A 25,145-nucleotide genomic window follows, 5' to 3' on the forward strand; every position below is an offset into this window, starting at 1 on the left:
CGTGGAGGGCAAACAGGGAATCACTTACATAGCACGTAAACATGCCTTGGAGCATTAAATTGCATTTAATGCTAGGCTGCACACCAGCAGCGCCAGAATTCCCAATGCTGTCTGTCTGCACTAACCCTCCCCGCCCCCCTCCACTCAACCACAGCCAACCTCAAGTTCCCCTCAATGCGCCGTTTTCCTTTCACTGCCATCCCTACCCATTTCTCTCTCTTTCCATCTCTTCATCTCTTTTCCTACATTTCCACTCTTCCGTCTGAGTTCTCCAATTTGACCACTTGCCTCAGCCCCCTTCTCTCTCTCTCTCTCTGGGTGTTTCTTGTCCTCTTCTGTTTCAGTCCGTCTTTTTTGTCCTGTCACACTAATAAGAGGGCAGGAGTGGTCAGAGGCCTTAAACTAAATCTGTGCCCCACGGCATTAAACACACAAACAGGATGTTCCCGAAATATTAAGAAACCACAAACACCAAAGAAAAGGAGGGAGGCAGGGCTTGACAAAACAATAGGTCAGATCGTGTGTGTGTGTGTGTGTGTGTGTGTGTGTGTGTGTGTGTGTGTGTGTGTGTGTGTGTGTGTGCGTGTGCGTGTGTGTGTGTTACAGTGCCTGCTGCAGTGAGTATACACCCGGGCCAGCGACGTGAGAAAAAGTGCCGCGCAGAGGCTGGGCTGCATCAGTTTCTGCTGTCTGTACAGGAAGTGTTCCCAGTACTTCAAAGAATTCTTCAAGCCCACACATGGACCCGTTACCCCCACATAGCAAACAAGTTGATTTACACAATTCTGTGTCAACACAGCCTCCCGATACCATCTGCAGATAAAGAGAGAATATGAAAGGAGCCTGCCAGGCGATGTTACCCATGCCTGGCTGGGGTTCCTTACTGTCTGCCACTCTGTAGGTGGTAGAAGCACCAGGTGCTGCATTGTTCCGCTGCTGAGTATTGATAGTAACAGAACGATGGCTGCGATAAGTACAGGAGGAGGTCAAGAAAAGGATAGTGCCGCACCATTCAGGTCACACAGATCATCCTGATTATATTACAAGATGTTATGCTGACTGATTCACAAAAGTATTATAGTCGGGGAAACTATTGATATTTGACATTTGAAAATCACCATTATTATTTGCCATATTTGGACATGGAACAGTATTTGTTTCCACTGACTGAACAGATGGGCCTAGACAACATGCTGTGCTCAAAAATAACAAGGTTTTCAATGACGTTGACGGTAAGCACACTGTCTCACTTCCGGTGCTCCCGTGTCACGGACGCTAGTTTGCTGCTCCAGCAAAAACTTACTCACCTCTGCTTTACTGTTTAATTTAGCGGCTAATTGCCTGGATTGCATTTAAACTACACTAGTTATACTCAAGCACGTATTGTTGTGTTCTCTTACAGCGACTGCCTCGCTGAGTTCACAATTGTTAAAACGCTGTTAGCTACTTTTGCTTAGCCATTAGCAATGCTCTCCCTCTCCTGCTCTCCATTGCTCGGTGTGTCAAATGTTTAGCTATTCCTCTGCCTCCTTTAGTGATAAAGATACATGTAATAAATGTAGTTTATTCGCTGATCTGGAGGCGAGGCGAGGGTGAGTTTGAGGCACGGCTCCGCACCATGGAATCAAAATCGTATGCTTCCGTAGTTAGCCAGCTTAGCGTAGCTGGTGCGGGCTTCAGTTAGCAGTCCCCCAGCAGGTCCGGAGCAGCCGGGGAAGCGTAGCGCTAGCTCTAAACCGGGGAGCGCACATGGCGGCGGTCGCTCTAAACCGGAGCCTATGGCTAACCACCAACAGCTTCACCTTTCTAACAGTTTCTCCCCACTCAGTGACACACCTGCTGAGAAGCCAACTCTGGTTATTAGGAGCTCTATACTGCACCGCCCTTCTACGTACTTCCGCTCAATTTTCATTTCCCTTCAATACTCCGTCTGGGTTCGCGGTATATTCTTGGGTTTTCTCCAGCCAAATATTTGGCGGTCCAATCAGCGAACAGAGGGAGTGGCTGAGAACGATGACGTTGAGGTCGTGCGTTAGATGCGAGCGAAGTCATTCGGTCCGTTGTGGCAACGCTGCCGAATATCCAGAAGTTAAAGCCCGAGCAAGAACAATCTTTGCTGAGTTGTGTTGGTGGCCATGATGTCGTGGACCTCCTCCCCACGGGGGTCGGGAAAAGTTAGATTTTCCAGCTCGCTCCGTTAGTGGTGAAGGAGTTGGCTAAGGCTAACGCTAGCGATGCTAATGCTAAATATAAGCCGATAGTTGTCGGTCTCCCCTCTTGTTGCACATGCGCATGACATACGTCACGACCAAACGTTAGCGATTGGTTATGGCAGATCCAGAGTGGCTCTGGGCAGATCCAATAGTTTTAAACTTCAACAGAGTACCCGCCTTCAAGGAAGTTAACACTTGTCAATGGAGAGTGGCCAGACTCTCTGTACAAATGAAATGTACCAGAGTCTGGTAGGTCCAGGCTAATGTTTACATGCTTTAATGTTTAAAAAAAAAAAAAAAACCTGCTCAGTTTCAGTGCCTGTCTCTTTATGCTCCCCCCTCCTGAAAGTCTGCTCTGATTGGTCATTTCTGGGTCTTCCATATCTGCGCACTCAGGGTCTTTGCACCGTCATTGCAACCGGGGAAAGACTGTAAAGCACTACTGTAGCTGCACTTTCTACCCATTTATAGTATAGTTGTGTCATCACAACCTCAGTTGTCAACCTCAAGTCCTGTTGGTTTCTGAATATGGGCTGTGTGTATTTCTCTGTGGATTGAGTATTTTCATACTTTCACAGTATTTATACAGCACATTGACCTGCTTTATAATCACAAAAGACATTTTTTACAATGTGGGACCTTTACATTTATAATATGTGATGTTTGCCGTGACTCCATCTTCCACTTCTGGAAGGAGTTGCAGGCTCTGGAGGTGGCCCCCGAAGAAACACTGACAGCTGTATGAATCTTCTGCTTTCACTGCCAGCAGAAACACTTGCTGCTCCATCGCAGGAACAAAATGACTTTATGGCAGCCTCCGAGTGCCTTCACAGGCCAGAACTCCCACATCAGCCCGAAAGGAAAAACACTACAGGATGGTTACAAGAGCCAGAGCTAGGACTACCGGGCATGTGCTGTGGGAATGTTCAGCAACCCAGACAATATTTTCCAATACCGAGAAAATCAGAGTTAGCACAGTGCTCATACAAGAATGTAGCCGTACTGTGGCACCACATCAACTTCCAGCAGCACCTTATACATTTCAACATCAGTTAAATTAAAGTCACCAATCACTTAAACAAAAGTAAGACTTTACTGCAAGTGGTGTTCCAGCACCAACATGTCACAACATCTTGAAAGATATTACAGCACAAGTTCCCTACTACCTTTTCTGGGCTCATCCTTTCTCTGAATTCCCCCCCCCCCCCTACGGGTGTTGGCCCTTGCGGAAAATGAGGGGGGGTTGTTACTATGCTACGGCCCTCTGCGGCTCGACTGGTACAGCCCAGCACTGACATTGCACCATTTAAGGATTTGATTCCCATTGGGACCACCCATACTATAAATGGATCCACACAAATGAATGAAAGCATCCACTAGGCATTTGTTTAGACCTTTAAAGCAATAGTGAAGTGGATAACAATAATAAGGAAACTGAGATGCATCTGGCATAATGAAAGGGACTGTCGGGTCTCGAGTAAAGGAGATATGGGGAAAGGTAAAGCAGGAGAGAGATGGGACAACAACGAGAAGGGACAAGGAAGAAAAGGGCAAACAGAGGGGGTGAGAAAATAAAAGAGACGAGGTAGGAAAAGAAGAAGAGGATGATGGGAAGACAAGCAGGGAAGTGCGAAGAGGAAAAATTATCGGAAAGAGGGATATTTCAGAAAACACTGAGATGCCCATGACAGTAAAACTACGCTGCCTACTTAGAGATGTCCACTTATAGATGCATGAAAAAGGTACTCACAGGCTGACTCGCTCATACACCTCCCCCCCCACAGCTGTCACTGGAGAGAACAACCAGAGTACTTTACAGATGACCCAGGTCTTTTCTATTCAACGTTAAGATGTGTTAAGCTACAGGCTCCCTGTGGCCATATGTGTCATAATGGAGGTAACCCAAGATCCCTTTCATTCTCTGGAAACCTGCCCAACTAGGTGTGCTCAAGATGGGGCCGACAGGAAGGACCTGAAGCTATGGCTAACATGGAGGGGACCATGATAAACAGAACACCGGGCCAAGACTACACGTTTCCAAGGTGAATACTTAAATGAGTGCTGAATTGTAAAAAAAATTAAAAAAAACACCAATTATGTGTGAATAATCGCAACCTTGGAATGAATGATGGGACCAAAAAGTAAAGAAGACACAGGTAGCCCAGTGAGTGGAAAAAAAAAAAAACTAGCTTAGCTCCTAACTTGTTTGCCGTTTTAGAAAAATACTTTGGATTCTCAGTAAGGTCAATTTTAAAAGCTGTGGCTTGCTACATTCCCCAATCACATTTCTGCTTCAAGACACAGTCTACAACATTCACACACTGAAAGAATGTGCTGCCTAAAATCTTAACATTATTGTTTTATTCACAGAGCGCCCATAGAGTGTTATTGAAACTACCAAATCCAGTGGGATGACACTGACCTAGAAACTGAAGCTAACAATACTCAGTCAACAGCATTTTAGTGAACAGATCCTTCCAAAAACGTAACCAGTGTTTCGGTGCCATTGTGTACTGCTGTTTGTGTTCAGGAGATATCATTTTCTGGGGTATTTCCGTTTCAGTAATTTAAAGTAAAAATTGTTACATGAATGCTCTGAATCACAGTGTATAGTTTCACTAAAATGTTTGTAAATATATACATGTATGTGCATGGTTTTTGTTGACGGGTCATTGCATTAACCAAGCTCGTCGTGGCCTCTCATTATTCACAAAGGAATAATGGGCAGGCTGTGAAGTTAACCGACACTGAAATCTGGAGAAAACCACTAAATTACCATTTCTGCTCCCAAATTAAATGAATGGGACTGAAGTGCATATTATATATTATATATATATATATATATATATATATATATATATATATATATATAAATAAATAACACTTCTCCCTGTGCTGCAGCCATGCACAACAGACACTTTCTAGGCCACAACCAGTCCCCATCACTGCAAAAAAAGACTAGCTTGGCTACTAATTATAACCTCCAGAAGAAAGGTGTCAACGCTGGGACTAGTAACAAAAAGCATCCTGAAAATAAGCATCTGGCTACGGCTGGGCGTGTTAGGACGGGCCCCCCTTTAGAGGAGGAGGAAGGTACACATGTGACTACAACAACAACAAAAAACGCATTATATTTCAAAGCGAGGATACAATGGTAGGGCTAGCTTACGTAACTGATAGACAGGCAGAGATGAGATCAGGGCAGGGCCTGGGTCTTCTCCGTGTTGTTATCATAGGGAAACTATCCCACAAACGTGGAAGATAAGTACAGAAGATGCTCGGCCTTCTACAATTTGTCCTCTTCCCTACACAAGTACTGGTAGTAAAATGGACTGATAATCTTCGAAAAGCACAAAAACAACTTTCCGAACCAGCACCACCATTGCTATCCATTCATAAATTGGCACGGCACTACATCCATACATTTTCATTTAATTCAATTTACCTAGAGTCAACCAGGCAGAGAAAACTCAAGCCTTATCCATTTAAGACTTATCCATGGGCTCAGGCGGACACCTAGATAACCGTTACGAGACTAATGACCTCACTGATAAGCAGATTGAGTCAGCGTGGGAGGCTACAGTGGGACGGCCTGTGTTGACGAGGACGTGAGACATCTAGGCGATCGCGCAAACCTTCGGGCTGATAAACCACAGCCTGCACTTGGTTTGCTTCCACAGTGGTGTGACGGACAGCATGATGCAGAGTAACACCAAGCACCTACGGCAACTGTCCTGTATGTCAGCACACATACTTAGCCTCTACACCTGTGACTTTAGCACGCGGCCCGTATCACCTCCACAACCTCTCCTATTCTCTTTTATTGCTGGATGAATCAGTGAGCCTAAAGAGCAGTACAGCAGTGTAACTGACAGCTTCATTCAAGATGGGCCATCCAATTTACTTTGGCAGGAAATAGTGTGCTCACGTAGGACCCCAACAGTAACTGAGGAGGGCGGGACTTAGCTGTGTTTTACAAGCTAATGCTGTCATCTTCCAAATATACACTTAACTGTGCAACAATATTAACAGAGAAAGGCCATCTTGCATGTATTACTGCACTTCTTTTCATGTGGTGGGAGATACTGACTCAAGCTAATAAGTGTCCCAGCTGAGCTATTTGCAGACCTTGGGAATATCATTATAATGACTAATGGAAATGCCTCATTTATGGCATTTCCTTATCAGAGGAGGACTAACTCTGGAGGGGAACAGATTCGCAAAAGAAATAAGGCATTTTCAAAACAGATGGGAATTCAACAAAGCAATTAAGGCTAGGCGTAGAGCTACAGGTGCTAACGCATGTAGAGCATATGGAAAGAAATCATTACATTTATCATATAAATTAAGTGTTTTGGACAGAAACCTGCATCAAAACGTTATCATACTTAACCCTAGGTTCAGCATTACTGATACTAAAGTATGAGTAAATTTTACAGTGTGTTAATGAAAGATTTCATGGCTGTACGTGTGTGCGTGTGCGTGTGTGTGTGTGTATGTATATATGTGTGTGTGTAATCAACGCAGGGTAGTGCTATGCGCAACAATGACAGTGTCAGCGTGAAAGCAGCGTGAATGAAATCACACACACACACATTTCTGCGTTGCAGAATAAACATTACATGTAACATGCTTTTCTAAAAGAAACTAAGCTATGCTAAACTGATTCAATAAACATTGAACAATCAATAAACAGGAAGGGGGGAAAAAAAATAAATGAAGTAGCTATGGCACTGATTAGTCTTATTTCGAATGCCTAAGGGAGTAAAAATTGGATTTGGGGGTGATGGAATGTACTCATCAGCAGCGAGTCAAATTGTTGTGTCTGTAGCATGACCTTCAGCACAGGGAGGAAATGGAATGAGGCAGCTCTCTATATATAGAGGTGAATAACAGTGACGACTCAGTGGAAGACAATTGAGATGACAATCGGAGCGACCACAGGATTTCCCACCACCAGAGAGAGGGAAAATGGCTATAGGGACAGCCTGGTGGGTTTTGGGCTAGTGATGCGTTTTATCACCTGCAACCAGTGTCCAAAATTCTCTTTGTGACTCACCGGCCAAGCATATTTTTTTTTAACCAGCCAAAATATTAAAAAACTGCAGTTTTTTTGTAACTTAGGCCTACATAACAAACCGTCGTGCTGACGGCAGAGGAACAGAAGAAAGTAGCTTCAGCTTCCACAAATTGTAGACTGAAGAACAGAACTCTCTCGGTAAAAACGTTTACTCGCCACGTTGCGGATAGCCCTCTGAGAGGGACTCGCCAAACGGAACATTTTACCGCATTTGGCGACTGCCGAGTGTTAAGTTAAAGTCGGACCCTTTCTGCAACCGATGCGATACAAAACCCCATTTAACACAATCAGTGACATTTATTTACAAAAAGCAACTAAAATATGATTTGACAATTTCATGGTCCTGCTAAAGTGGGAATTTCAAAATAAATGTGCATGTTAAAGTGGCCATATTATGCTCATTTTCAGGTTCATAGTTGTAATTTGAGATTGTATCAGAATAGGTTTACATGGTTTAATTTTCAAAAAAAACTCCATATTTTCGTTGTACTGCACATTGCTGCAGCTCCTCTTTTCACCCTGTGTCAGGTCTCCGTTTTAGCTACAGAGTGAGACCTCGCAACTTCTGTAAGATCTTTGTTGTCAGTCGCACATGCGCAGTAGCTAGGTAAGGATTACATGAGCTAGCTAGCTGTTTCTGCAACTTCGGCCTGTACAAGGCAGGATTAGCCGGGAGACTTCTTCTAAACGAGGGCGCACTTCCAACTTTGTGTGGAATACCTGCAGAACAGGGACATGTAAGTAGTGCTATACAATTTATTTTGTAGATTAGGGTGAATTTTTGTGTGTTGTAGCAGTGTTTTGCCATTGAGAACGAGCTAGCATGCTAATGGTTAGCCCCCTAGGCCCCTCGTCTCGGCTAGTTGCGTAGAATGCCGTGCAGATTTTGAACAACTCACCCGGAGACAGAAAGCAGGACACATTCAGAAACCCGTATCTCACTCAAAACAGCATGGATGTTGTTTTGTTTCAAAGTTTGGATGCGTGTGGAAGCACCAGAGACACAAAATAACATCCCAAATCCCAGAAAAAGTGGGGTTTTTTTTTCATAATATGGGCACTTTAAAGATGACGATATGTAGAGATATTTTCACTTTGTATCGATAATATTGGATCGTTACACCCCTAGTTTGGGCTAGTCAAACAGGTACGTTAGAGGTACTTTCAAAACGTCCACACAAATAGGTATTTTGAGCACTCTTTCAGTTGTGCACATAACCAGTTTGGGTATCGTAATATGGCATGAGTTGTCTTTGCCTGTTTTAAAGGCTGCATTACAGTAAAGTGATGTACTTTTCTGAATTTACCAGACTGTTCTAGCTGTTCTATTATTTGCCCACTTAGTCATTATATCCACATTACTGATGATTGATTATCTAAAATCTCATCATGAAAATGTTTTGTGAAAGCGCCAATGGTCAACCCTGCAATATCGCCGCAATAGCAACATCGACGTATCTGGTCAAAACTATCGTGATATTGGATTTTCTCCATATCGCCCAGCTCGGCGCTAAATCCCTATCAGAACGTAACACTGCTGAGGAGGAAACATGCTCACGAGTGAATGAGTAAACAGATTGCCAGGTGCTGCACATGGGCCTCATTTTATCACTGGGGATCTACTCGGACAACACCGTGATTCAGACTGAGAGACAATCAGATCAGTTGCATGTGAGACCGGCCGGCGTGAATGACCGCCATTCAGGTGGAAGACGGATGAATGGGGCTGACAAACTGTTCACCCATCGAACATTATTTGAGTCATGCGTCACCACTATAAAGACAGGGAGGTCGGAACAGTGAGTGCAAAGAGATGTGCACGCATACAGCAGTGCAGATGTATAGATGGACCTTAAAATAGATCAGGTCACCGTCAAATTCGCCACCGCACCAAAAGCCAAGGGCGACACTCCATCAGCGTCAGCAGAGGAACAGAGAGTACAAGAGATAGATTAACTGACTGCAAATGATATCTTCTTCAGCAAATCCAAGGCAACAACAGCGAGGGGTCCTCTAATCTATTACAACCGTTTCAATCTCTCTCGCTCTCTCTCTCTGCCTAATTTCTCACTTCTCCTCTCTCATTATCTAATTAAGAAGACTGAGCAGAAATGCCATAAAACACTAGCCTGACTGGGAACTCACCAGAGCTAGTTGATAGATTAAACTGTTGCCGTATCCGGTCGGCAAAACTCCGAACACATCTTCCGTTTTTAAGAATCAGTTGCCGATCTTTGTTCTTTTCTCAAAGAAAAGCTTAACTCCAAGTCTTCCAGAGTCGCGGCCAAAGCCGATTCGAAAGACCGCTGTTCCCAGCAGCAGCAGCAGCCATAAGCCCGCCCACCGACTCTATACACAATGTGATTGGCCCGGCCTTGAGAGTTTTCCAGCTCGCAAGCCAACAGAAACTTGCTAGACCCGCTGGCTTCAAATTACATTTGCTGCCGATAAGGTGCGTCTAGATTTCCAGGCTAATAAAATGATTGTGGACTTGACCTTTTTCTAGAAAGATGTACTTTAAGAAAAAAAAATCAAAACAGTAATGTCAGATTAGCTCAACCTGTTTTGAATCTTGCCTAACAATATTACCTGATACTGGTTAAACATTCTGGTTATCTGTATCTGATCTAAAAGCTGCATCAGTGCAACACTACTGATAAGAGTGGGGACAAATCCCATGCTTGCCCACATTTTCCTGGTATTCTGGGATTCAAAAGTACAGATGTTCTAATACCATTTTTTCTATCCGACACCGATTCCGATACCTGAACTTGCGTACTGGCCGATACCGAGTACTGATCTGATACAAAGCCTGGATGGATGTATGTGAGTGATATGATTGCTATCAGTGTTGTATGGCCTGGCTCAGATTAAACCCTTTGTAAAACATGAAAAATGATATTCGGAGCATGAATGCCATAGAACTTTCTTATTATCTACATCATTTACATAACTTTAAAGTGGATTTTGTTCGGCACTAAATTATGTGGTGTCGGGTTGGTGTATAGACTCGCGTACTTGCAGATACCAATACCAGCATTTTAGGCAGTATCGGAGGTATTTCTGATACTGGTATTGGAACAACTCCATGAGCCTGCTTGTGTAACCTGCATGCTGCTGCAGGCTTTTCTAAGCAGCTAATTTAGCCACTGGAGTGTGCAGTCCTTATTTAGCCTGAACTAATTCAAAAGGGCAAATACCTGTCCTTTACATTTGGCATGAGGTTCCCTTTAAAAGTATGACAGTGAGATAGAGGATCAAAGCATGTGCGTGCGTGCATCCGTGTGTGTATGAATGCAGCAGTAAAGCTTTATAAAGGATGCAGCTCAGCGCTGTGCTGTCAGGACGCTGCTGGTTGGACCGACTGCGCCGTCTGATCGACTCAGCCTCTGCACGTGCATCTCTTTTGCACACGCCAACGCAAAGTATATGCATGCGAACATTCCCCCAAAAAAAGGAGATGCGCGCGCACACGCACACACACGCACACACCAACCCAGCTTTCTCTGTCACTAGGCAAAGCTGGCATACAGCAGTAGGGAGGGAGCAAAGGGGGGGGGGAGAGAGAGCTGTGAGAGGCAGGGAGGGGAGGGGGAGAACAGGAGGAGAGAGCAAACAGAGGAAATAAAGGAGGGAAAAAGACAGAATAGAGGAGAGAAAATGAGAGGGATGCTTTTGAGACAAAGAGGGCCAAATAACCAACAAGAGGTGTGCAGCATTACAGAGTGCACACGAGCAAGGAAGACTAATGGAGGAGATAGCAAATGGACAGAATGACACAGACATAAACAATGACAGCAAGAGACATGCCAGGAGCTAGCTAGCTAGCTGACAGACAGACAGACAATAGGGCGGGTGCCACTGGTGGACAAAGAGGCAGGCCTGGCCTCATCTAAACAGCTGCTGTTCTATCTAACATTGCACCTCTGCTCCAAATTCCACAGGCAGCCCAGCTCTGTTGGGCTGGGGCCTGAGTCAGCGCTTTTTACACACAGCTGAGCCCTCTGCTCAAAGCAGCCAGGGGATGCACTGGCTACGTCGCATGCAGAGGGACACAAAGCAGCCATGGCCGAAAGTTGGAGTTATATTCCAACATTCCAACACAACAACAGAACAACAGTAGACAGAAATGAGCTGGAAAGTAGGAGCAGATACCCCATGGCAACAACAAACGTATAAACCATACGTCCAAATGAAACGAATCAACATAACGTGCTAACATTAGAGTTGTTCCAATAACAGTAGCGAAAAACCCTTCGGTACCGCCTAAAATGTTAGTTTGGGAAAGAACGCAAGTCTGCTTGCAAATGGCCGTTTGCTAACGTTAGCTCCATAGACAGTATATAAGAATGGACCAACAGATCCTGTTGCTCTGGATGGAGACCAGTGAAGGCTATTAGAAGCACTTTTCCGGTGAGCGCTGAGCGTTACTGCGCAGCCTCCAACTGAGAGAGACGACGTAGATGTGACGTGAGCAGCATGTCTGAAAGTTGTAAGTCTTCTGGTAGCTGTGCCAAGAGAAATCTCAATCATTCCCAATCTTGCAGAGACGGAGAGTATATGTAAGGAGATAACATGGACACAGGCTAATTATTGCTAACTAAAATGCTAGTCAACATTAGTATTTAAACTTAAACAGCTAATGTAAGTCGAAACTGCCTGCCAGCTTCTCCTGTACTGTACGGTAATTCCAAGCGACAGTAAGTTGCGTGGTTATGACACAATCGTTAGCCTATTTTTACAAAAACGGCTGCTACGGAGCTGTAACGTGAGATACAAGGTAATGGAGCCTTTTATACATTGTCGTGTTTCTTTACAAATAAACAATGGACAAATAGAGTCTTTAAAACGCTTCAGATGTAAAGTTATTCGCTGTCAAAGTGACGTCAAAATGAATGGCAGTCAATGGGATGCTAACGTCGGATGATCGCTTTGTAGCATCAAAATGGCGCCATAGGAGGTTCGAGCTCTGAAGCAAAGCTTACCCCTTTGGTTAGCTCTCCGCTACCAGGCAATCAATTCTTCTTTGCCGCTCTAAAAACAGCAGTACACAGCAAGTTGCGTTGGCAGCTTCTATTTTTAGAGCGGCGAACAAGGATTTGGTCTGCTCGCGAAGAGTGTACTTATACATCCACAAGAGTGTAAAAAAAGTGTCATTATTGACGTTACACATTTATGAGTGTAATGAGCAGTCAGCGCCAACGTTCGCGGAATGTCAGCAATTTGGCAATATTTTACACTGGAAAATCCCGCTAGTAAACCGGTGATGTGTGTGTACAGTATGCAAAGCTTCCGTTACTAGGGGTGGCGCCAGTGTTGCCAATTACAGTTTAACTAAATACCGTTACTAGTAGCATGATAAATGTAGCATTTCAAATTTTAAATGTCTTCCATCCATCCATCCATCTTCGTCCGCTTATCCGGGGACGGGTCGCGGGGGTAGCGGCTCCAGCAGGGGACCCCAAACTTCCCTTTCCCGAGCCACATTAACCAGCTCCGACTGGGGGATCCCGAGGCGTTCCTAGGCCAGGTTGGAAATTTAAATGTCTTATTTGACTAAATTGGGGAGGGTTTTGGAAGGGTTATTCATTTCCAGATTTATATTCTTTTCCAGTTATGACTGAAAGTTTCATGGCAGTCATTCTTCAAGGGTTTAACCAGCCAGGCCATACAACACTGATAGCAATCATATCACATCCATACATCGTTAATAGCAAACAGCTTTGTTTCCTAGTGCACTGGTATCGGATTGGTACTCGGTAGGTATCAGCCGATACACAGGTTTGGGTTTCAGAATCTGTATCGGGTAGGAAAAAAAAAAAAATAGTAGTGGAACTCCTGTACTGTACTTGTTGGGCTAAAATGCCCAACAAGTACAGAACAAGCCTAAAGCAGAGCAAAGCGGAGGGGAATTGGATTCCCTGGCAACTCCCCATACATCGCCAGCTGAGGTTTCGTGCCAAACTGCCTCGCTGTTTCTCTGCATGTCGGAGAAACATCCTGTGACAGAGAAGAGCGAGGGGAGGAAAAACCAAAGAGCCAGAGAAGATCACATGCTGCAGTTTTGTCCATGCCATTTATGAATGTGTGGCCTGACGAGGCTCCTGAGGACTCTGGTTTGAAGAGTAGCTAATAGGTTTGATCCTGGAGGGGCGGACAGCCGGCACCCTCCCATGCTGATAGATTGGTAGGAGTAAAAACACTGGCCTGAACTTACATTGAGTTTTATATTTAAAAGTTGTTTGCCTCTTCTAGAAATCCACCTTTCAATACTCATCTTAACGAAGAAAATATGTCCTATTAAAAAATACTACACACATAATATAATAGTGTGTACACACAGTTTGAATTGGATCTGGTAGCAACTGTGTAGATGCCAAATTGTCCATGGCTGCTGCTCAGAAAGTCTTCGATTCCATAATCCCTAGATTTAACAGCTGTTACACATGGTTTGTTTCTTCCTTTCACATCAAAAGTGTATCACAATACTACACAACATGAAATATACTACTGGTGAATGTGTGCGCCACACTGGACATTTCATTTTAATAGAATTAAAAGTTCTCGTGACACATTGAGATTAAACACAAGAAAGTATCACCACTCTGAGGATTAGTGTTATAATGAAAAGAAAGATCAACTGTAGAGAGGGTTTTCGATTTAATGAGTAAAGGCAAATAATAGAACAGCTAGAACAGTCTGCTAAGTACAGAAGAACTTTACTCTAATGCAGCCTTCAAAACCAGGAAAAGACCACACTTAGTATATTACGATATCCAAAATGTAAGACGATATCTAGTCTCATATCACGCTATCGATAAAATATCGATATATTGCCCAGACTTCTGGCTCTTCAGCTGCTAAACGCTGATGTTCACCAGTCAGTTGGTAACTTTGTTGACTGCCGTTTGGTGCTGGGCAGTGGTTTTTTTTTTTTTTTTTTTTTTTTTTTTTTAAAAGCTATCTCACTGAAAACAGCTGCCTGCTGAAGCTGGAAACGCTGCGACGAGAGCAATGAGAGCGATTCATAAAAAGTTATGCCTCGGGCAAGAAAACCAAAACAATTAATCAAACGATGGTTTGAGGAGAACTGCAGAGTCCGGTGATAATGAGCTGTGGGTTCATCATTACGAGCGACTCCTTTCCTGATACACACAGTCATTTAGATCCATTGTTATTACAACAATATTGATTATAGCTGCTAAAGATAGACTTTCAGTGGAGTGTTTCTTCAATCTGTTGCTGGAATTACTATGGATTCCGTACAGTTTTATGAATGAAGAAAGTAAGGGAGGCCTGTGTTAGGCATTTTCTCGCTGTCAATTGAATTGGCTTTCCCTTACATCTTGCTCAGTGAGACCAGCGTGCATACACTCCCAGTTCAGTGAGTATGGGAAGAGACAAAACTATGCAGGCAAGCGCCTTCGCCAGTTGGCCGTAGGACCATTTTGGCTGAATGGGTGGAGGGGGCGAGCAGCTTTCTGAAATTCACTCTTTGACAACATAAAATCTTGTGTGAAAACAATGTTACTCTGTCTGGGGTGTTCATGTGTGTGTGTGTGTGTGTGTGTGTGTGTGTGTGTGTGTGTGTAGTGTGTGTGTGTGTGTAGTGTGTGTGTTTCACTGGTGTACACTTAGCTGGCAGACGGAAAGGAAGCCTTGCTAATTGCTCCTCAGGGCTGAAGAGTCATTACAGGGAGAACAGACCAACATTTTTCCTTCAGTATGTTCAGAAGGACTGATGAGAGTGCTAGAATTAGCACTAAAGGCTCTTGGAATTTCCCTGACATCAAACTCATCTTGCATGTTAATGCCAGGAGCTTGATATTTCGCCTACAATAATTGGAGTAATAGCAGCAGCTGAGGTTAGTTATATGGATACAGACGACAGTGTACAAAATCTAAGTGATGCTGATTTCTAATTAGAGTGGTGTCTAAGACAGCATTCAAACACAAGCTGTGCTAATGCACCCTTTTCAAGCATCTAGCTTGAGCTTCACGCTAAAATAGGTCCACCTAGAGAAGAGGGCTACACAATACGTTGTTTTTTTGTTTTTTTTTGTTTTTTTTTTAAATCGTTATTGCAATATGAACTTGCACAATAAACATATCGCGAAAGGCTGCGACATATCGCAAAAGACACTTAGAGATTTTTTGAGTTGGTTGAAATTGAGTATCAGTAGAAATCTACACTTGAGAATGTAACGGTCACTCTTTTTTTAGTGGTGCATTTTATGTTCCATTCAATGTTAAATTTGTGAAATGATTTTTTTTTTTTTTTTTATTCAACAAGCAATTTGTTGCATTTTAGCAGAACACTGAAAGCAGCAGAAAGGCAGAACTGAGTATCCCAAGTAATATCGGTATATGTTCCTCATGTGGTGCAGCTCTTCTAGAGAAGGTCTTATTTTGAAAGACTGCTACGGTAGAAAAAGAAACGCAACGTTAGAATGAGCCAATCAGGGTTCAAAATTAGCACCATTTACTAGCCAAATGCTGGTATAATATGCAAGTGGCCGGTAGATTTGCTTCACTCACCAGCCAAAAAAAAACAACAAAAAAAGCAATGGATATATATTGAGTGTCTGGGTAAAATGTGAACATTCACTAGCCATTTGTCTGCTGAACGAAAAAGTTCATTTTTGAACCCTGGAGCCAACGCAGCCAACCGAGTAGGCTCATTTTCATTCGGTCTGCAAACACTGGCGGAAGTGATGGACAGACAGCTGAAACCAGCTAGCAGACTCTGCAGGGGGATGAATGAGGTAGAGAAAGAGGAGAAGAAAGAAAGAAATGGGAGGATGAGGGGAAGTGAAGGTGAAGAGAAGAAGAAAGGGAAAGGGGGGGAGGCCATTTGCAGTCAGATCCCGAGGGTCCTGAAAGACTGGCTAATGACCTGCGCTGCAGTGTGTCCTCTGGGAGACGAAGAAAGGAAGCCAACCCTTCCCCTGCCGCTTTGTGATGACACATCACAATTAGCAGCAGGCATTTCTCTGGCTACAAAACTCCCAGACAGATTGACTAAGTGTGTTTAAAGGCCGTCTGTGATATATACCCAAATGCCACGCACAATTTCACATGTGTTATTCTGATTAAAAAAAAAAAAAAAAAAGGTCCAGGTTATCCTTATGGGCTGCAGCAATGCCATCTTTGCTACCACGGCTACACTAATATATCCCTTTATTAATGTACCTCACCGGCCGTTCCATTAGAACTTTAATGTTATGAAATAAAGTCTTCAATTATTGGATTCTCGTCAAGGGGAGACTGCTCTCAGCCATTCTTGGGGCTGCGGCAGTATACCATGTGGAGAAAAGTTATTAATAACCTCTCATGAAATGACATTACAATTAATGATATAACTTGTTAGTTGACACTATGTAGCAGACCAGTATGACTTTATTTAATGCAATCATTTCTGTTCTCCAAAACGGAAGTCGCCTTTGAAATTTTGGGAAAACAATGCTTGGTTTATACTTTGACAAGAGCGTCAAACTGCTGGTATCTAATGGCTGTTAGCGGTTTTAAAAAGGGGCACTCCACTGATTTTACACATCAAGGTCAGGGTACTCATGTGGAGTCAGCCCAAGTCTCCTGTGGCTATGCAGGGAGCTTTACAAAATCTGGGTAAAAAAAAAATAAATAAGAAATAACCCTGAGCATTTTTATCAGCATTATCTGGCCTTAGTGGCTTCACATGTCTACCAGAAAGCCTACATTGTGCACTGAGGCATGACATTTGAAAGCGCGTTTACCAGGCGGGGAGAGTCTGAGGAAAGATACCGTTGACTTTATTTGATTAGAATTAAATAGGTTACCCGAGTTTCAGGTACTTTAAATGATAAACTAGAAACCATGATCTTCTGTAAATGAAGGATTTCATATTCTTTAGCTTCTTTGGGCCAGGTTTGTTTGGAATGCTGCTGGGTTAATTTAGAGTACGTGAAATGTAGAGGGCAAAAAGAGCATTACAAAGTGTCAGTGGCTGCTGGACTGCTCCCTTTGGAACACTAAACGCTGGTGAGAAGTAGTGGATACCAGGAGAGGAGAGGATCTACATGGGCCCCTCTGCTATGTCTGATTGTTTGCGAGTGCACTCAGGACAATGGAAAAGGCTGTGTGTGTGTGTGTGTGTGTGCGTGTAAGAGTGACAGAAAGGACTAAAGGGATTACGAGTGTCAAACTGACTGTATGGGAGTTGGTGTGAGAGGGGAAATCCACCAGCAAGGGGGGAGGGGGTGGGGAGGTGGGGGGACAAAAAAAACAAAACAAGCTAGTGACCTTGCATCTTCCCAACAACACCAAAACGTTGGACACGAGTGAGCCTCCCGAGTACACAATGACACAATGCGATACAGCTGGCCCACTTCCTCGTATGACATCATGTACCCGGCTGGGTCCGGACCAGCTCGCTGAGTCCTTGTGGTTCCTTCCTGTTCTCTGTGCCCGCCGTAACCACTGGACAGCCACACAGGAAACGCCACAACTAACAACAACAACAAGGATGTCCTCGTGGAGGCCAGCCCCATGCAGGATTTTTAAAAGTCCCATAGTAATATTGACAATCGGGATATTACAAAATCTTCTGCGGACCGATTAATATCCGTCGGAAGAACAAATTCCTAGTGTGAGCAACTATTTCAATTACTTCATTTCTTGGGATTTATTATGATCTAAATAAAGCACCTAATCCTCCTGACCATGACCAAACCATAATTAAACACCGCTTCACAGTGAACTCTCCATTCCGTCTTTATTATCCACCATACACGTATGCCAAAAATAAAAAAGCACTAGGAGTACATTCCCTGCCTCCTCTACCCAAACAGGGCAAGAGGTTTAACTGGGCATGACCACTGATGTTCTGCAGCTGGAATCAGTTAACCTAGACTCTTCTAAACGCATGTTTATTACTGCAACTGTAGTATGCGCAATGTACTTCATATGAAGCCAGGGGTTTAAAGTGCTAGCCTTGCATACAGCCTTGTTTGTTCTTGGTGGGGTGTTATGGCTGCCGAGCTGAATTTAAAACCATGTGACACAAGAATTCTTTTTTGGAACGGACACAACTCAAATTCTTTATAGGCGTAGTGGCAGCCTGTCTGGTCAATAACGGGAATAACAGGGAGCGACTCCGGTCTGTGAACTATGAGATAGCCTAGTAAGGCAAAACCACAATAATAAAGAGTGAGAGTGAGTGTGTGTGAGAGTGTGTGTGTGTGTGTGTGTATGTGTGTGTGTGTGTGTGTGTGTGTGTGTGTGTGTGTGTGTGTGTGTGTGTGTGTGTGTGCAGTGTTTCCTCTATGCTGATTTTGTAGTGGCGGCCCACCATGGCTAAATTTCTGCCACCACGGTATCAGAAATAGGGTTGTACAAAAAAAAAAAAAAAAAACGTAGTCACGGTTGCCTTTTAAATTAGCCTGCTGCTCACATTGCAATTTAACAAGTAGAACTATTCAGAGGTTGTTGGGCCCGTCCAGTTTAACTCCACATACTGTTGTGTTGATGTAGTTTATTGTCAAAACGTTGTACGGACAGACCTGCCCCCACTGCTAAAAAAAAATCCTAAAAGGAAACACTGGTGTGTGTGTGTGTGTGTGTGTGTGTGTGTGTGTGTGTGTGTGTGTCCGTCCACTGTGAATAGTGTGTGAGGCAAGCTGCCAATTAAAGCCATGCAGGGTGGAGCACACATCAGCTGCAGCTAAACAGCTGGCCACTGCGTGCTAACATTGAGTCTAGATTGTGAAAAGATTAAGCGCCCCCCCCCCCAATGTTTGCCAACTGTGGGCTGGCGCATGGCTGCCCGTTTTCATTCAGCTACCCAGCAATCCATTTCCCTAAACATGGAAGGAGTGTAGGCCAAAACAAAACGCAGGAACTAATGGCACAAGTAGGAAAACAGGATATCTATGACAAATGAATGCAAGCGTTGTGTCCACAGAAACATAAATACCGGTTACGGAAACTGAAGACATCCGCAAAGTGCGCAAAACACTTAAACCAAATAATAAAAAGATAAACTTTTAAATACTGAGTTTGTAGACATCAACTTCATCGCTGGTTCTGAAATACTGAAACACTAAAATCCCCCACATGAGCCGTGGCTCAAGGTGGAACGAAAGAATCCTACACATACAATTACTATTCCGTTCACGACTGAGGGTTGCTTGTTCCATGGTGGTCAGATTCTTTGAGGAATGATGCTAAACCTTCATGTTGAACTCTATAAAGCCTCCTTTCGTATTTGAAGCAAATACCGATGCAGAAGCATTGGAATTCATTTCGTTTAAAAAACACCAGATGTATGACAAATACGGAAGATGTTGACACTAATTGGCTGGCTTACATTGAATTCCACAAGCCAAGTCAAGTAAGAGAATAAATACAAGTGCAGGCCTGAGCTAGAGAAACTGGTAGACACTGTAACCACTGTGGTATATGTAAGGAGTCAGGATACTTTCAGCGTACTTTCCCCGTGTTCATTCCTGCTGTGGCTGCAGGTCATGTTGGGGTCTTTATTTCAGCTGAAATGAGGTCACCAAACAAGAAGGAAAGCAAACCCAGTACAAAATGTTTGTCTTCTTCTCCGGCTCATGGACATTCTCGTGAAGAAAGCTGAACCTTTGTCACGGCTGTGCCGCAGTAGAGAAAAAGGGTACACAGGCCCGGTAAGTAAGCTGTGTACATCTTTCCTGTCAGAGCACACTGTCGCTGCAGAGGCAGCCTCTGAGCGGCTGACAATGGCAGATCGCTCACAAGTTGAAGAGGTCTTGGATTTCATGGGGCCCATCTTGAACCATTTTTCTGTGTGTAAGATTAAACTGTGTTTTGAGTAAGCGTTAAGGCTATCCGTCTGATCCGATCTGTTCCTCAGACGCTACAGTCAGTCATGTGCACTCTCTGGCTCTGTTGGTAAGTATAAATGGGGGGGGGGGGCTGGAATGGCATTATATGACTTCTTCAGCTAACAATTTAGCTAGTAATAGTTCAAACACTACAAAAAGCACCGTTATTGGAAAAAACCCAAACGATACCCAACCCTAGTTATACCGTGTTTTTGTCGATGGCTACACCACAGTCCGCATGTGGACGTGCGTTATGACAAGGCTGCAACCACGCCCCCAGCAAGTCATTTCATCCCTTTACCAAAAGATTGGGAAAGATCTAGCCTACTCCTCTGCTACTGCTGCTCTTACATCCACTATTACTAGTATTACTATTACTATCTATGGCTATCAATGTTTCTTTTTGACTAGTCTGGCTCAACGGATGTACAAGGCTGGGATAAAGCCTGACATCAGGCACGTCTAATGCACCGGATGTCCCTCCCCCTTCCGCTATCGCCGCTGACAATCTGACGTAGATCGTTTACAGATCTCGACATTTCCGACCCCACTCGAAGGCGGCTTATTTTCACGGAGAAAGAGAGAAAGAAAAGAGACGGAGCGACTGTGCTTTGTTGTTGCAGGAAAACGTTCTTGTGGCAGCAATAGAGGCAGTGATGTTCCCTGTTTACTGTACGGGACTCTCACACCGCCTCAAAACAGAGCGACGAGCCTGATCGCCGGTTACAAGACTGGCCACCGCAGCGTGACATCAGGTTGCGTTTCCCCAAAATTTGAATCTGTCTCAATTTTATTACAGTATCGAAGGAAAAAACTTAACAAAAAACGAATATTCGAATACCGAAATTGAAAAATCAAATACCTAGCCAACAAACAAAGCCGAATATTCAGATCCAGCCCCAATATCTAGTAGGCTTGGGCGATTTTGAGTATTTGTTGAATCATCCAATCGTGGTTACTACTCGCCGATAGGCGATCTTATTGCCAGTCTGACAGGCTACATTGAACACAATTTCAGAAGGTACAATGACCATATGTAGGACGCATGAAATGGGAAACCCCAAAAGAAGCTACTAAAAGCTTTTCGGAGGGGGCCCAATAACATTAAACATACAACATAAGTATATACGGACACTCAAAAACTAATTCACAATAGACAACACAGATAAAGACCACAAAATACAGACGCTAAAAAAAGCACATGCATGCCTTATCCCAAAATGCTGGACTTTGAGACTACATCACAATGAATCACTTAATGCAATTGTTTGGCATTATGGGAAGTTAGATTAGAAGATTAATAGCTGAACACTCCCATATCTGGCTGGTTAATAGGACTACAGCCAGCGACCACTTAGCTTAGCTTAGCATAAAGACTGGGAAAAGGGGGGAATCAACAGGGATCGAATCATTTTGTTTAGGTAGCCTAATTTCAGCTTCCTTGACTTCTGGGTACAAACTCTGCAACTCAATTAAATGAACTGATATTAATTGTGGATTCTCATCCAAATCCCTCTGGAGTGGAACACAATAACAAGCAACAAGATAAGACCTGGGACTGTACTGGGACAGCTCGGACACATCTGTATGTTGTGTCTGGCCAAGCTCAGGACAGAGAGTTTCTAGTGTCAACTCAGGGAAATGTCAGGATGAAGTCACCACTTGGCACCCAAGCCCAGGACACCCCTCCTTTAAAAGCCACGGCACACTGGCATTACTGGCCAGCTGGATGCAGCAGATCCGCTGGGGACTAATAACTGGTGTGTGGGGGGGGGGGGGGGGGGGGGACAGGATGCTCTAAAGAAAACAATACGTTTAGGTAACACAGTTGGGTAGGCTTTTAGACAGGCAGGAAAGTACATCTTTATAAAAAAACAAATAAAAAAAAAAAAAACATCACCAAACCCAACCACTTCCAGTATTTTACCAGCCAGCATCGCTCCATTTAGTAGCACAGAATAGGTTGTCCAGATGGTGGCTGGTGGGGTAAACCAACTTAGCAGCCACATCCAAACGTTACCACCATTTGACTGATTTAACTGCCATCCTGTCCTGTCTGACGCTGCCACTCTATAATGGGCCAAACTGCTGCCTCCCTGTTTAACATTGTAGTTTAAACTGTTTCAGACAAAGAATAAAAGGATGCCAGCAAAGATGCCAAACTGCACCTTCTTTCCATTTTATGTGCGTCTCTTATAGCCTGCTGTATCACTAATTTGTCTCCATCCAGGGCAATGATTTGCTATTGGACTACCTCACACTGCTGCAGCCCTTCTTTCAGGGCTTTAAAAAGACAAGCAGGCCAGCCAGGCATGCTCCAGCAGCTAGCTGGGCCTCTGCGCCAGATAAAAAAAGGTGAGTTGTTCACATTCCTGCTTCATGCACAAACCAAACCCCTATGTCACACACACACAAACACAGTCCTTCTGCACAAATGATTGAGAGGGGTGTGTGTGTGTGTGTGTGTGTGTGTGTCCTCCTTTTCCAACCATTGCTTTAACCAGGGGAGTGGGAAAGTTACAAAACGTCTCAGCTAAAACTACTTTCCTGATTCTCAACTAATCAAAACCTGGGTACAAACATTTAGGGTACGCAAGTGTGATCTCCACCACTCTTTATTCCATCACAACAATGTCTATCTGATGATATAAGAGACAGCCAGGTAAGTTATTAACAAACGGTAACGTTACGCTCACCTACATGCCATAAAAAAGGAAAACAAAAAACCGGCATGCAAACTAGTTGTGAGAACTAAAGTGAACCAAAGAGTGCTGGTGCAATGACAGAAAAGGTGTCTACTTTATGTAAGAGTGCATTTCCATAAGAATAAATGGTAGCCTGGAGGATAGGACATCTTTATGAGATCTTTCTTGGATTCATATCAACTCTGAGTGGGCCTGTTTAAGATCTTCCTCAGTACAGTTCAAGTCCTTCTGTGTATTTGGTGACTCCTCATTCTCAACTTGGTACCACTTTTTTTTTTTTTTTAGAACATATTTGTTTTGGGTAATAAGACATGCCTTCTGTTTAATGTGTGTTCTTGTAACTGCAACATACTGTCATGTCTAATGGTTTCACAGACAAAAAAAGAAAACGTTTATTTACACAAGAATAAAGTGGCCTTGCTTTTAGTGTTATAGGGAGGGTTTGAGTGAGAAGGGAGCAGGCCAACTGAGCCCCACTACTACTATAAAAGGAATGTGATGGGGAAGGGAGGGCCACTGCACCATCAACATTATTAGCCTATCATCTTACCAAAAAGACAGGGAGGCTGAATGCACGGGCCAAACAAGAGGAAATAATACATAAAAAAATAGGCTTGCTTACCCCAGTCTAAAAACTCCAGGATGTTTTTCTCTCTTCTGAGTGGGGAGTTGTTGCACTCATCGTAAAGGCAGACCAGGATATCCAGCAGCGTTTCCACACTCGGGCACTGGCCATTGGACCGAGCTGGCCCGTCCAGGATCAGGTTCTCCAGCTTCTTCAAACGCACCTCGCCCGACATGGTTACGTTATTCCGGCTTGTTGACTTTTGAAGTAATGATGATGGAGGAGATGGGGAGCGAAATGGGCAAACACCTCCTCGGCCTGTTAGTTAGCACAGAAGGGGCCTGTAAAAGAAGTTCTCTCACCTTGAATATGTCTCGAAAATAATAATAAAAAAATAAACTTTGAGTTGAGGCCAAGCCGGGGCTAATTCCGCGTTAAAACCGGCCAGTTCATGATCTCCCTCTCGAGATCCAGTATCTAGTGTAGCACTTCCCCATTTTATAATACCTATCCCCACAGGACATATACGAAAATAAGTAGTCACAATTACAGACCCCGTCTGCCCCGGGCCGGCTGATTTTGATCAAATCCCAACGTAAGCTGGCAGTTTTTCTGGTCTTCTCTGTGTGAGAACTGGAACAAAAATCGATTCGATGTGGTTCAACAGAAACCCCTGAGTTGTTGTGGCAGATATTTGGGATTCTCCATTCTTGCAGCAACCCAAAAATGCAAGGCAGATCTGCAATGCTACAAAGCCCCAGCGCCCCTCCTCTACTCCAGGAATGGAAGGGCGACACAGGCTTAGTTAGCAGCCTGCTATGTTAGCTATTCAGCTAGCCAGCGAGCTACCGTTAATGTTACTTTTCTTCGTTCCTAAATGCCATCGTTGGCCCTTTTTTCCCCAGGAGTTGGCATATAATGTGCACAGTGTTAACAGAGCTTAACTGAATCCTGCCCCTTTCGACAGTATGTTTTTTTCCATCCAACTGGAAAATATCCCCTTGTTTTCACAACTCAACGCTGGCAGATATGTTCTTTAAATCCCATTCTTCGTCCAGAAACCAAATATCTCTTTAGTTTCTTCACAGTTCAAAACGACGGTTAGTTCAAGAGTTCCAGCAGTAACGTTAAGTTAGCCGTCAAAATGCGGGTCCTTTTTGAAGGTTACAGAGGAGCTCGCTTCACGTCAAGCGCAAAGCTGTAGCCTAGTCTTGCTTATTCCAAATACGGGACACAGCCTAAATTCCCCCTGTCCTTTACTTTGCCTTGCCTTGCCTGCCTCCCCCGCCGGTCGGTCGCTTCTTGCCGTCTTTTGCACAGTCAAGCTACCAGCAAGCCTGCTGCCAGAGACTTTAGACAGGAAAGACAACCGAGTAGACAGCTCTATCCGTAACGTCGCACTGGATCATGGGAAGTAGGGCTCGGTCAGCTCGGTTGTAAAACATGAATGAGTTACAAATGGACGCTCGCGACGCTGCTTGTACACATTGAAAACACAATGTATGAACCCTCTCAAAATACGTGCCCTTTTTCTTACCACATGAAGAATGTCTTAGCTGCAATGCGATACGTTTCGAGGCCGTCATGTGTCTAATTGTTTACGAAAGATTTAGAAATGTTCCAACTTTCACGCATGCGTAGAGCGGTGAATCCAGAAAACGGCCATCTTTGCTGTACCACTGCTTGGATCTGTCCGTTCTTTTGCAGCCAGCAGCGTATCTTCCAGTATTATAGCAT

General features: G+C 43.9%; 1 protein-coding gene across 5 annotated transcripts in view; it reads right to left on the minus strand.

Annotated features, from left to right (window-relative positions):
- The window catches only part of cdc42bpab (CDC42 binding protein kinase alpha (DMPK-like) b), a 98,953-nt gene extending 74,184 nt beyond the window's left edge, over positions 1-24,769 (minus strand). For 3 of the 5 annotated variants that reach the window (XM_078275089.1, XM_078275087.1, XM_078275088.1), the window contains exon 1: positions 23,466-24,768. In XM_078275089.1, the coding sequence (XP_078131215.1) occupies positions 23,466-23,643 (178 nt within the window). In that variant the 5' untranslated portion in view covers positions 23,644-24,768. Of the gene's footprint in view, positions 1-23,465 lie in introns of all 5 variants that reach the window. The other 2 variants (XM_078275086.1, XM_078275085.1) reach the window with 1 other exon arrangement.
- Positions 24,770-25,145: the final 376 nt, after the last annotated feature.

This window comes from Sander vitreus, chromosome 18 (assembly GCF_031162955.1).
Source record: "Sander vitreus isolate 19-12246 chromosome 18, sanVit1, whole genome shotgun sequence".
NCBI classification, from domain to species: Eukaryota; Metazoa; Chordata; class Actinopteri; order Perciformes; family Percidae; genus Sander; species Sander vitreus.